The 13882-nt window shown below is 36.8% G+C and overlaps 1 protein-coding gene across 4 annotated transcripts in view; it reads left to right on the top strand.

Moving 5' to 3' along the window:
• The first annotated feature begins 893 nt into the window (after positions 1–893).
• The window catches only part of LOC148869034 (ABC transporter G family member 3-like), a 52615-nt gene continuing 39626 nt past the window's right edge, over positions 894–13882 (top strand). For 3 of the 4 annotated variants that reach the window (XR_016107109.1, XM_088969145.1, XM_088969147.1), the window contains exons 1-3: positions 894–1161; positions 1584–2253; positions 2367–2446. Coding sequence is in view for 3 of the 4 variants with exons in the window: in XM_088969145.1 (XP_088825271.1) it covers positions 1785–2253; positions 2367–2446 (549 nt within the window). In the remaining variant the exon portion in view is untranslated. Of the gene's footprint in view, positions 1162–1248; positions 1512–1583; positions 2254–2366; positions 2447–13882 lie in introns of those variants that run through there. The other variant, XM_088969146.1, reaches the window with a different exon arrangement.

The raw sequence follows: 13882 nt of genomic DNA on the forward strand, positions 1-13882 counted from the left end.
CACAAAGGGCCATAAGGCCCATAATCCAAAGCTTGGCCCTACATGGGCCTAGCCTAGGTCCACAAAATTTAATATTATATTTAAATTTTTTGACCAACCTAAGTAAAACTTTGAAAAGTAGAGATAAATTTTAAATATGAAAATACAATCAAGAGAATTTATTAAGAAAGATAAATGTAGGGGTGCAACTTTTCCGAATTAGGATTAAGATTTTGTCAAAATTTTAATAGGCTCAACCTAAAACCCAAATCAATAATAGTATAAACTGTTAACTCGGACCAATCCAATTTACACTCCTATTTCAATGTGACCCAAGAAAAATTTGTTGACAAAAAATCCACCATGAAATATTTTCATTTTTCGATGGGCACCTGTAGTGTCCTGTGGGTATGAATATAAAAACAGTTTATGGGAAGAGAATCCAAATGAAATATTTTACCCTAATCACGATTTTGATAAACTCCAAACAAAGGTGGTTCAATCGTATAAACAACTATAAACATAAATAACACCTCACCACCATCATCATTATCAGTTAATATACTTAAAATGCATATAATAATCTAAACTTATTAAGCTTTACCAAAGCAAAATACTGGGACGCTTCTACTGTACTTGATACTCTGTAGGGTCCCACGAGATAGAACAAAACATTGGCTCTCTTTCCTCCGTGACATATATCTGTGGTGAATTTGCGATAACCATTGGATTGGAGCATTTTGCTATTTACGTAGACAACTATGGATGATGGAGCTTCGTAACCAAAATAGAAGATTCCAATCTGATGTTTCTATTTAGCAAGAGAGTCCACCCAAAGTCCAAGGCCGTGGATCCTGATTCCACTTCCTTCGTGACAAGATGGGAACAAAAAGAAGGCAAAATCACGTCAAACCGGGAAAAGCGAGTCAAAAAAAGATCCCCAATAAACAACGCCAGTCGTCAACACAGTTAAGTTAACACTTGTCACGCTCTCCCTCCCAAAATAGTCAAGGCTCAGGACCCCTAAATTTGACACTCAGCTCAGCTCCTACCTTGTAACCCAGATCCAGCCATCCGAGTTCTCTCTCTCGCTCTTGCATTCTCTTACAACACTGTACTTCTTCAATTCTTTCTTTCTATCTTTTGCAGCCTTAGAGAAGAAATCATTACAATAGCATTGGAGTAAGATTCGAATGCCGGTTTCATTTATTTTATTATTATTATTATTATTTTTGTTCATTGTTTTTATTTTTCCCTGTATGGTTTTAGCCTTTTAGGGTTTTGGGGTTAATTTGAAGAGAAATGGAGTGGGTGTCTTTTCGTGTTCGCCCTTAAATACGGTTAATGCTAGATATTGTTTAAAACGTGTATGGAGCCACGAGTATCAGAAATGTTGATGAAAGAGTTCCAATCAAGCAGAATTTTTAGGCTGTAACGGTTTCCATGCTTTTATGTGAAGGGCTGGTTCCAGAGTAAACGATGCGAACATGAATATATGAGAACGAGATAAATTATTGTTCTTATTGTTTTTGGTATTGCGAGAAGTTATTTTTTTCCCTTGCTTCCTTTCTTCTTCGCTAATTCTAGTTTCGCATTTTGTGCAGGTCCGGTTACTTACTCTGCTAGATAGTGATCTGGTATGCTGGAAAGTTGGTTAGAAGAAGCTAGGAACTAAAAGTCTAAATTAATTTTACTACGAAGTTTTTTAGGTTGATTAATGGGAAGGATCAAATCTATATTGGGTTTTATTGATTTCATGGTAGAAAGTTAATAACTGAGTTGCAAGATTGGGTCTTTGGACAAGAATGGAAGAAATACAGTCACAGTCCGATCACTATAGATCGTCTTCTTCATCAGCTAGTAGTCCTGCAAGTAGGGTACCCTCAAGTAACTTTTTCTATTTGCGGAAACCTGGCTCTCTAGGACAACCCATTTCATTCGAGGATTCACCTGAGTGGGATGACACTGAAATTGATGTGCGGGTGGAGGAAGGAGGGGACTCTATCCATGCTGCAACGACAGCCTCTCCTTCTCTTTCGAAGCTTAATAGTGGGTCACTGCCATCCCCTCCATTGCCTGATGGATCAGTTTTTGCAAGAAAAATTGCGGGAGCTTCGGTTGTGTGGAAGGACTTAACAGTTACAATTAGGGGAAAGAGGAAATACTCTGAAAAGGTCGTGAAGAGTTCAAATGGTTATGCTTTGCCCGGGACACTTACAGTGATCATGGGACCTGCCAAATCTGGGAAGTCCACTCTGCTAAGGGCGATTGCAGGTTCATTTGATTTCCCTCAACTGCATGTTACTTGAGTGTTTGAATATGCGTTTTTTGCCTTTTTTATTATTAGCTCTAAAACAGAAACGTTGTTTGTCTGATGTTCATTTCAGGAAGATTGCATGAACCAGGTAAAGTGTATGGGGAAGTGTTTTTTAATGGGGCAAAATCTCACTTGCCATATGGTGCCTACGTAAGTTCTTGCTTTCAATCATGTTAATTGTGATATCTTTTCTTACTACGTTCACTCTATGCATATGAGCTTTTGTTGCTTTAGTTGCCTTATCCATTTTGTTTACATTTCCACTTGTAATGAACCGATTATTCTCATGTTGCTTTTAAGCTTCCATTTATCAATGCCACGCTTAAGGGTGGATTCAAGATTTACCTTTTTTATTTTTTAAGCATCAGCATACCAAATCTAAACTTAGAGAGGTAACAGAAATTTTTGGACGACTTCAGATAACCAATAAACAAACCTGAAGCCAAAACACTGATGTAAGCCAAAAATGAAGGAAATTAAATGGTTACCTGAAATTGCTACTTTATGGTGTTTGGTTGCATTCCTAAAAAATAATAGCTGATTGTAGGAAAATGGTATTGATTCTAATTTTCAATGCCGTTTTCCAAAAGAAGATTGATTCTCTCAACTCTTATCTTGCAACACTCATATTTCTCAACTATTTAGGCTTGTTTTCCTTCCAAACTAAGAAAAACACCAAAAAATCAGGAATATAATTTATTTTCCTATTGAATATCATCTTCCAGGGAAATCATTCATTTTCCTTTGTCTTGCATGCAAACAAACACAACCTTAATGCATTTTCACTTTATCATAAAGAAAGAAATCAAGAACAAAAAATGGTCAAAAGGGAATGGAAATTCCATTTTCCTCATAAAATAACTGATGCAAAACATAAGAAGAATGTACTATCTAATCAATAATGAATATGAACATGGTGGAGCACTCTAAGGGGAATCATAGTGTATCTCTTTCACTACTTTCAAGATCATCACTTTTTGGATGTTGGGAAGAAACCTTTTCTATGAGGCATCATAGGGAATGGGAACGGGATGACAAAATACTAGGTGACAAGGTGCTGTTTTCTCATTAGTGCATAGGTGCCACCTAGGCACCAGTTATGCAGTGTTTTTTTGACAAATTGAACTTATTAATTTATTGGGAACTATGAACTATCCATATTGACATGCCCGGTGATTTAAAAGGCGCACGCTTGGTGTGCACCTGATGCGCTTTGCACCTCAGCCCAGGCATGTGCCTTTTTAAAATTTTGCGCTTTTTGTTTTTTTTTTTTGAATCTAACAGACTGTCGACCACGCCCCTTGAGGCAAGCCAGAACAAGTCTATATTAGGGTCTGAAATTCTTAGAACCCCCCATTTGCTAATGTTGTTCATTCATTCATTGCAATAAAATATTTTCTTAAAAGGTAATGAAAGTTAAAAATCATTATTTTTTATGTGAGAAATAAGAATTTCAGACCCTAACATAGACTTGTTCGGGCTTGACTCGAGGGACATGGTACAAAGGCGACTCATAGAATCAAGAATGCAATATGTTTTACATCACATTAGCTACTTGAAGCAATGCAATTAAGGAAAAAAAGAGATTGTGGGTTTTACATGCTTGAAAATGCTTTATATGTTTGCTTTTTTTTTTTTTTTAAATTTCACTTGAATACGCTTTACATGTTATGTTTATGTATTTTAATTTTAGATAATATGTTTTTTAAAACATTTATTTTACAATTTAAGTTTATATTTTTTATTAACATTATGTTTAATATTTTTGATTTTTTTTTTAAAATTTGTTGGCATTTTCTTAAATTTCTGACTTTTTTTTTGATATTTTAGCCTTTTTTTTGTAATTTTGCGCCTTGCTTAAAAAGGCGCGCGCCTCACCTTGCACCTTAGGCTCAAATTGGCCCTTGCGCTTTTAAAACACTGGACATGCCACATGTTTTCATTTTCTTATTATTTTGTATTGACAAATATTAAAAGAATTAATCGAAAACTAATAATAATGGATTTTTCATATATAGACACATGGCATCATTTTAAATCATAAATTTCAATATTCCATGTGCACAATATAATAAATTCCATTCAGCAAAGTAGCAATCATATCTAAAATCATGAACTTTTATTTAGGTCCAAACAAATAAGTCAATATTTATAGTGAATCCCAGCAAATGAGCTTTGCAAAACATTAAATGAGTGCTAGAAAAGAATGAGGCCATTTGTAGGAACCTAGAAGTAGCTCCAATAGGTGATAAAATGAGAGTAGACTAAGATGGTTTGGTCACGTGATAAAAGACCACCAACAGCTCCAGTAGTCTGGTTAGAACAAGTGATTTTTTACAAGTTGAAGGGGATAGAAGAGCTAGGGGTAGACCAAAACGGACATGGGTAGAAGCAACAAGAAATGATTTAAGCACCAATAATTTAACAGTGGATATGGCTTTAAATAGAACAGTTTGGTGAAATGAGATTTATGTAGCCGACCCATATAGTTGGGAAAATGATGACTGTGGCAGAAATGATGATGGAATACGTATGTCTGAAAAATGAATGGCAAAATGCGTATGCTGAGATGGATCAGTGGAAAAACTAGAAAGGATAGGGTTAGAAATAAGCCATTTGAAGGAACCTAGAGTGACTCTAAGGCCTCATTCGTTTTTTGGGAAGTGGGGGTGGCTAAGTTGGTAGGTCCCACGGAAAAGAAATATACCTATGTTTATTTTTTGGTATTAGTGGGCCCCATGAAAGAGAACGATTCCCGAGCGTCTCATTTACTTGGGGAAGTAATACTCTCCTCAGACTTGGGTAAATTACTTACCCATGCACACCGAAAATCACTAATACGTGATGGGACAATATTATCCCTTCAACAATGTCACTTTTTGGGATAAATCGGTCATTGTACACCTTTACTTGGGAATAAAAGAACACTGATAAGTGCTCTTATCTGGATAAGTGTTTTCCAAGAAACACTTGCCCGAATAAGTGTATTTACCTAGGTAAGTCATTTACCGAGATGTGAATGAGGCCTAATATGTAATAAAATGAGATAAAGTTGACTTAGATGGTTTGGTCAGTGTATAGATAGAAGACCATCAACAGTACCTGCGGGAAGTGATCTGTTGAAAGTTGAATGGGCTAGAAGGGCTAGGGGTGGACATAAAAGGACATGGATCAAAGTAGTAAGAAATGATTAAAGTGTTCATGACTTAACAATGGGTATGACATTACATAGAAAGGAATGGCTAACAGGATTCTTGTAGCCAACCCCATATAGTTGGGATAAGGGTTGGATGCAGCATTGTATAGGTGTATAACACATATGATAAGGTTCATAGTTTCATACTTCATGCCTTGCACTTTTCCTTGCCTAGGAAGGTGCTGGACATTATGCAAAGGAAGGCATGGTACTAAGGCGTCCCTAGAACATGTGTTGTTGCCTAGGTGTCACCTTGATAACTAAGGTATGGTTTTGTGATGCTTTCTTCTATAGACTATAGAGTTTTGAGATGGTGAAGACAACAACCTAAATATCTTTCTAGAAGTCTGAGAGAGAAAGTCTTAATGCTTTTTTTGGGGCATAAGTGGTATGGTATAATTGAATTGTCATCAAGAAAGTATGGGTTAAAGTTGATGGACATGATGAGAATGAATGATGTGGAGGTGGAGGGAGATTGTGAAACCTTAATCTGCTGGAGCCTGGATGAGAACACAAGAAGAGATCCCTTGGAAATTTAGGCTGATGGTTAGGCAGGCACAACTTCTGGGCATCAACTTGAATAGTTCATTCAAATGGGTACCACGAAGGTTTATAAAGACGTGATAATCCAAATAAAGTGGATTAGGAGATCTGCAAATAGCATGGCGGATGGGTTAGCTAAACAAGGAATTCAGAGACAATCCATGTTTTACTCTGTTTTGTAAATATTGGAAGTGATTTTGGGCTTGTTCTTTTCCCACAACTCCTTGTTGTACTCCTTATAATTAATAAATCATTTTTGTGTTGCTGATAAAAAAAAGGGTACCAAGAAGCACAAATGCTTTGGCAGACTCTTTAACAAGGGCAGGGGTTGCAAGGGATCAAATGGAGTGGGAATGCCCAGGGCTGGGTTGTAATTTGTAACAGATTAGTTCATTTTTGTTTGTCTCCATGTTTTTAGGAGCTTTAATTGTAATATTTTGTCCTGCTAGGCTGCGTGGGTAGTAAGGAGGTTAGATTTAATGAAATACTACTGCTATTTATAAAAAAATTATCATCAATAAAGCATGAAAGGAATAGGTGTGTTGCCCATGTACAACAAGATGTTATACAATGGGACCTATTTAACCTCCAAAAAGAAAATATTGAAAACTTATCTAAAATGTGTATAGAAGGCTTAAGAAAAGAGCTAGGAGTAGTTTCCCTAAACTTGTTGTCAATAGATACAAGGGCAAATTTCTTAAAGTACCCCTATGGTTTAGGAAATTGACTAACTCTACCTTTACTGTTTACATTTGTCTTAAAGTACCCTTAAGTTTTCTGACAATTGTCTAGAACCTCCCTTGCTGTTAATTTTCCGTCACACTCCATTCACATGTGACATCACGTGGCTGATAAATTTTTAAAAATTCCTAAAATACCCTTGTATGGTGTCGGTGTCAAACTGTTCCTATTGATTTTTCAATGTTAATCTAAAGTTCAAATGATAATACAATGGAATTCAAATGATTTCTCTGCTGGAATGGGCCTACAGTTCAAGGGCTTCATGCCCTAGAAGAGCTATCCCTGACAAACCCTTTTTACCTCCTGCTGCCAAAGCCCAAAAACAAAGCTCTTTGTTCCATGCAGGCTCTCTGTTCCATTTTTCCTCACGTAATTTTGATTGTCTCAATTTCCCATCCAAATAAAAAATGATGAAAACAGTAAGGTTCTCGTGGCTTATTCGCTGAGAACACATTGATCATTGATGAGCTACCGCAAACCAGGGAGCCAAAACAACACAGCCAACTGTATACAGATCAAAATACTCTTTTTTTTTTTTTTTCCATCTTTGGGTTATATTTCACATTTCTTCTTAGTAACGGAACCCTTGAGGTCCTTAAATCATTACCTCCCTCAAAACTGCCCAAATCCACGACTAAGGGAGGTAGAAGGCGGATATTGTGTGTCATGATTTAAGAATAGAACCGTACAAATTCAACTCAATCATAATACTTGGCATATACCGAGAGAATCTGAATCTTTGCTTTTGCCGACTGCTTTACTGCTCTCAGAGCCCATATCAATTGGCTTTTAGCCATAAGCCCATAATCTGCACCATTTAATTGATCATTTGATCTCAAAGAAGATAACTCAAAAAGAAACTACATTCATCTTCATTAATTAATTTCTAGGAAGATCGAATCGGAGAACGAATGCTTCAACCCTGCGATGTTCAAGCTGAAACTGGGACTAACAGAGAGTTCCTCCAAGGCAAATGGTGATCTTGTCCTGGAAATCATCAAACAGAATCATAACATTTATCCGAAAAGATACAATCACAAAGAGATCGAAAATCGAAATCCTAGTTTTGTTACACTAGTTAATTTCCATATTTCGCTTCGTTTTCTTGAAAATTTTCATTAGTTGGGTTTTATTTTGAAAATTTGAAGAATAATGAAGGGTAAATTTGGCATTTTGTTTTTCTCCAATGCAGGGAGCAATGAAGCTAAACTTTGATGGATGTTATACTAGAAAATCCAGGACTACCAAGCATAATGGGAGCTTTTAGAATTTGTGGAGATAAAACCATCATGTTTTATTTGAGCCCAATTGGAATAAGATCTGCATTTAGAACATATAACTTGGCTCTTCTCAGGGTCTATAGACTGATATGTTCCCTGAGAATGGACAGCATTGGGATTGAAGGTGATTCTCAGGTTGTTATTGGAGTCACCTCAAGGCCTCAACTTGTCATATCCAAGGGAATGTGCAAGCAGAACCTTATTTTTTCTCATAATAAAAAAAAAATCATTAAAAGTAAAAAAAGAAAGAGAATACAGAGGAGAGGTTACAAGCTATCACCCAAGAAAAGGAAACACCAACTTCACAACAACAAAAGTCACTGAAACAACAGAATGAAAACTCCAATCGAACAAGACAAACTCGACCTTCTACAAAGCACCAACTTTCAACACCCAAATCTTTGATACCCACCTGACTCCAACTAAACAAAACAAAACACAAAATAAAAATCCACAACTACTCTCCCTCGAGCAATTCCTTCTCCCCATCAATACTCTCATCCCAAATCTTTCCACCTTCCCCTACTACATTCTTTCTCAAGCACTCTTCCCTCCTTGACTCGAACTCTTCAATGGCTTTCCTAGCAAATGTTTCACCACCCAAAAAGAACATACCAAGCTTTTTACCCACTTCCATTTTTTTTTTCAATAATTTTCTTAATTTCCAAGCATGCTTCCTTCTTCCCCACTTCATCTATGATATGCCAACCACATTTCCTGTATTATCATCCCAATCCTCTTTCTTTTTATCTTGATACGAATGAACAAAATTAGTTTCCGAGCTAAAAGAGTCAGGAGGCTTAGCTTCATTTGAAACCTTTGAAGTTGACAATTTTGCCTTTCCTCCCTTTTTGAGGTATACCTTCTTCTAGTGTTTTGTTGTCCCTACTCCAATCAAACCTCATTTCAGGCGGGAGAAAATTCTAGTGACGTGAACAATGCGGGAGTTGAATGAGCAACGATTCTTCTTAGGGCTCTCCCCTTCACCAACTACTTCCTCTCTCTCTTCTGCCTTCCTCCTTTGCTCCAAATCACTACCTAACTTACCAACCACCACTTCCTCAAAAGAAGAGGAGAAACCCGAAGATGACTTGTCCACATGAAGAGACCAATATCGTCCGCCGTAACTTTCTTAGACGCATCTTCACTTTCAGCAACCTTTGACCTAGCATCTTTATCAAGCTCACTGCCCTCCGTCCCATCCCTTTGCCCAATCTCCACCCTTGTCCCTCCACAGGATCAAACACCCGGGTTGTTATTTGAGGCATGATAGACGACAAGAATCTATGGATCATCATCCTTCTGAAAAACTTAAGCACCAACGTCCTTATTCGACCCACCACTTTCTTTGTTGATGGTAGGGGTGTCAATCGACCGATTTTGGTTTGGATCCAATCTGATTCAAACCTTATCAAATCGGATTTGGATGGTACATTAATTATTGGATTGGGCCACTCCAAAATAAATTGGTCCATATTCTTATTGGTTTGAATTAGACTAAAACCAAATTTCCAATAATCCGATCACGAGGCCAAACCCTTGTCCAATTTGAAATCAATCAAAACTGAAAACAATATAAAATCATTTTTATGAAAGTACTTTTACGAAAGCACTTTTATGAAAACATTTTTATAAAAGCACTTTTATAAAAGTACTTTTATGAAAATTATTTTTACAAAAGCACTTTTATAAAATACTTCTACAAAAGCACTTTTACAAAAGTACTTTTATGAAAGCACTTTTAGGAAAGCACTTTTAGGAAAGCACTTTTACAAAAGTACTTTTACACGAAAGCACTTTTATGAAATCACTTACACGAAAGCACATTTACAAAAAAACTTTTACGGAAGTACTTTTATGAAATCACTTTTACGAAAGCACTTTTATGGAAGCACTCTTAGAAAATCACTTTTATGAAAGAACTTATACGAAAGCACTTTTATGAAAGTGCTTTTATAAAAGTACTTTTACAAAAGACTTCTACAAAAGACTTCTACAAAAGTACTTTTATAAGTCTATGGAAGTACTTTTTGAAAAGTGCTTTTAGAAAAGTACTTTTATATCATAAAAGCATAGTTTTCAAGGCACCAAGGCGAACCTAGGCGACAGGGGAGCGCTTAGTTGCTTGGTTGCCTAGGCATCGCTTAATGTCTAAAAGAAAAATAAAATAAAAATGGGATGAACCCCAATTTTTGTCGTTGAAATAGAAATACAGAAGGGTAGATCCCCTATCTTTCTTCCAGGAAAAGAAATAGACCCCTATTTTTTATTCCAGAAGAAGAAGTGAGGAGGAGGAAAGAAGAAGGGACGAAGCCCCTGTTTTTTTTCCCAAAAAAAAAGAAAAAGAAGGGCGGAACCCCTGTTTTTTGTTCCAGTAGCAGAAGAAGAGGAGGAGGAAAGAAGAAGGCGCGGAGCCCCTGTTTTTGTTCCAAAAAAAGAAAAAGAAGAAGGGGCGGAGCCCCTGTTTTTGTTACAGAAGAAGAACGAAAAGCCATACCTTTTGCGATCAATTTGCCTTTCTTCTTCAAAGACATACAACTTGGAATTTGACGAGGATATCTCTTGAACTTGTCTTCGAAAAGCCATACCTTCTCAGAACCCACCTTTGTATATTTTATTTATCATAAACCTTAGAAAGATAAGAAATTAATAAAAAATTATTATAATATGAAAGAAATAAAATAATGATTCGGTGCATGATGTCTATATTTATATTATAGACTTACAAAATATAAAAAAATATTAAATATGAAAAAATTACATGTTATAGATGCATCAAATGGCATTTGGGCGAAGCGAGATACAAAAAGTGCCTACTTGCGAAGTACTTTCAATAAAGTGCTTTTTGTAAAAGCACTTTTATGAAAATATTTTTATGAAAGTACTTTTACAAAAGTGCTTTTTCAATGCTAAAAGTGCTTTTATATAATTTTTGATATTTTATTCGGTTTGGATTGGATCCAATCCAATCCATTTACATTTTAATGGATTGGATTGGATTTGGTTTGTATTGGATTTGGACTGGATTGGGTCCAATCCATTTATAAGTGGACTCACATTGGATTGGATTCGGTTGGACCAAATCCGTCCAATTGACACCTCTGGTTGATGGCTCTTGGAGGGTGACTAGTTGGAAATACATTGTGATTAAAAGTAGCACCTTCACCTTTCTCAATAACTGTCTCGATCTGTCTCTTAAGAGTTCCTTCATATTTGGTAATTACTCAAATCCAACAATCTTCCCTTCCCCTGTTCCCTTTGAAAGCAAATTTCCTCCTTGATATCCCACTCTTTCTAGCCTTTGATGCTTTTGAAGATGAAACGACTCCTCTTATCAATTGGCAACTTGGAAGGCCAGGTATTGGCATTGACCTTTCTGGCTTTTCTTTTCTTTTTTAAATAAGTTCTTGCTTGAAGCTCTGCTCACCCTCATCCCCCAAGATGTCCCTTCGGATTCAAGACCTGCGTGTGTCTCACTTTCCTTGTCCACATCCTCCCTCTTATCTAACTAATAGAATACGTGTCTCATTGCATCCTTTTCAACTCCAAAACTGCCACTGCCAATAACTGCCGACCCACCCTTGAACCAGAGTTGGAAATTGAAGAGGCCTTACTTAAATCATAACTCTTCCCCTCTCCCCAAAATCTATTGTCCTCGGGATCCTCTACGCCATTCTCAAGACAAAAAATTTCACCTGAAATATGAAAAATGACCTCATCTTCAACCTCCAGGTCCCCGTTATCGAAGTGATTGTTCATCTTTCCACTTGACTTAAATGTCTCTCTAAACTTCTTTTGCGGTAACAGAGACTCAACCCACCTTCGCGGATAGGAACCTTCAACAACCAATCTCATCTTGTAGCTCTCTCCAACATATGGAAGTGTAAAAAATGAAGGACCAAATGATTCAACAAAAAAAAATGAAGGACCAAATGAATCTCACGCACATCGACCAAGATACGAGCCGTAGAGAGGTTTCTCCAGGAAGTCGTTCTACAATCAACAAATCTGAAACTCCTGCAAGCATCTCCCACTGCTTTGAATGTTTGAAAACTCTAGGCATGCAACAAAATGCCATATACGTTGATCCAAACCAAAGGACTCCATTTCTTAAGCCTCAATTTGGGAGAGCAAAACATATTTTGTTTTTGGTCCAAAGTCTCATTCTCTTGATCAACGTTATCAAATATAAACAAGAACAAGCTTGCGTTCAGTTTTCTAACTTGGAAAGCTGAATTTGGTATCCATACTTTAGTCAGTCTAGCTCTTACAAAAAGTCCTTGTCAGGATCGAAATTGACAAAACACCTGACCAGACATCTTTCTAGTAACTTCAAAGACAAATATGCCGTCGTTCATATTCACAATCACCTCCACCTTATACCAGGAGGGCTTGGATTTCCCGACGAACATCCATCAAAATTCAGCTTGATTGAATTGGAAAAGTGGGGCATTTAGTGCTGTATGGGAGATGTCTCTTTCTGGTTGATGATCTCACTTAGATGATTTTGATAGGGGTAATTGTATTGGTATATTGGGGTCTATCCCCTTAGGATTCTCATCGCTTCATGTTGTAACCAAACATTATTCCTTTTTTCCTATTTCTTTGTTCTTTTGGGATTTTCCATGCATACCCTTTTACTAGATGTAGACAAACTTTTGCATCTCGGCAAATCATTTAGGTGGGTAAATGCACTTTTCTAGGCAAGTGTTTCTTGGGAATCACTTACCCGGATAAGTGCACTTACTAGCGTTCTTTTATTCCCCAAGTAAAGTTGTACAATGACTGTTTTATCCAAAAAAGTGACATTATTGAAGGGACAATATTGTCCCATCATGTATTGGCAATTTTCCGTGCGGATGGGTAAGCTATTTACCCAAGTCTCAAGAGGGTATTACTTGCTTAGGTGAATGAGCTGCTCGGGAGTCATTCTTTTCCGTGGGACCCACTAACACCAAAATACCAATGAGGATTTATTTCTTTTCTGTGTGACCCACCAACTTACCCGCCCCCACTTCCCAGAAAATGAATGAAGCCTTATGGATAATGGAAAAAATAATAACAGAGGGAAAGAATTCTTAAACCTGAATGTTTTAGACCTATCAAATTGGTATGAAACATTTCCAAATGTGTTATCTAGAAGAATATGGATTTGATATCACTATTGTTCCCCACAAAGTGTTATTGTTCAAAAAAGAAAAAAAAATAGAGATGATCATTAATACCTTCCTACTTTATCCTATTATTGAATCGATACTTCTCATTTTTTTGTAGCAAATAAATTTATGGAGGAAATTTTGATGACATGTGGCATTCTGAAGAATTGATTTGAAGAAACACATGGTCACATGGACTTGAATTCTCTATGGAAATTAGTTTAGGCAAAAAGTGGAGATATTGGATTAGAGGATGCATTTCCTTTTGTTGTTTCTCAGGTGGTAATAGTGTGGCTTTTAAACCTGGGTGCTGTCATTTGGGGCTACAGAGACCTCCTTAAAAAAGTGAAGTGGCTAATTAGTAATATGAGTTGATGTTAAATGGGTAAGCAAGTCGGTAAATACTATGGCTGATTCTTTGGCCAAACAAGGGGTTTCTAGGGAAGGTCTTTTTTGTGCTACCTTGTAACTTGTTCTAGTGAGTTGGAAAAATTAACTAGTATGGAGAGGTCGCATTTCGTGCCTCTCCTTGGGAAGCTTGTACTTTCTTATCTTTGGTGACTAATAAAATTCATTCAATTATCAAAAAAGGGAGGGGAAGGGAAGGGAAGAACCCCCTTTCAGATGGCGTTATGCATCATCATTCTTCTTTATTCAAGACATCTTTCAT

Source organism: Nelumbo lutea, chromosome 2, assembly GCF_056320005.1.
Source record: "Nelumbo lutea isolate HS-2025 chromosome 2, American lotus-T2T, whole genome shotgun sequence".
NCBI lineage: Eukaryota > Viridiplantae > Streptophyta > Magnoliopsida > Proteales > Nelumbonaceae > Nelumbo > Nelumbo lutea.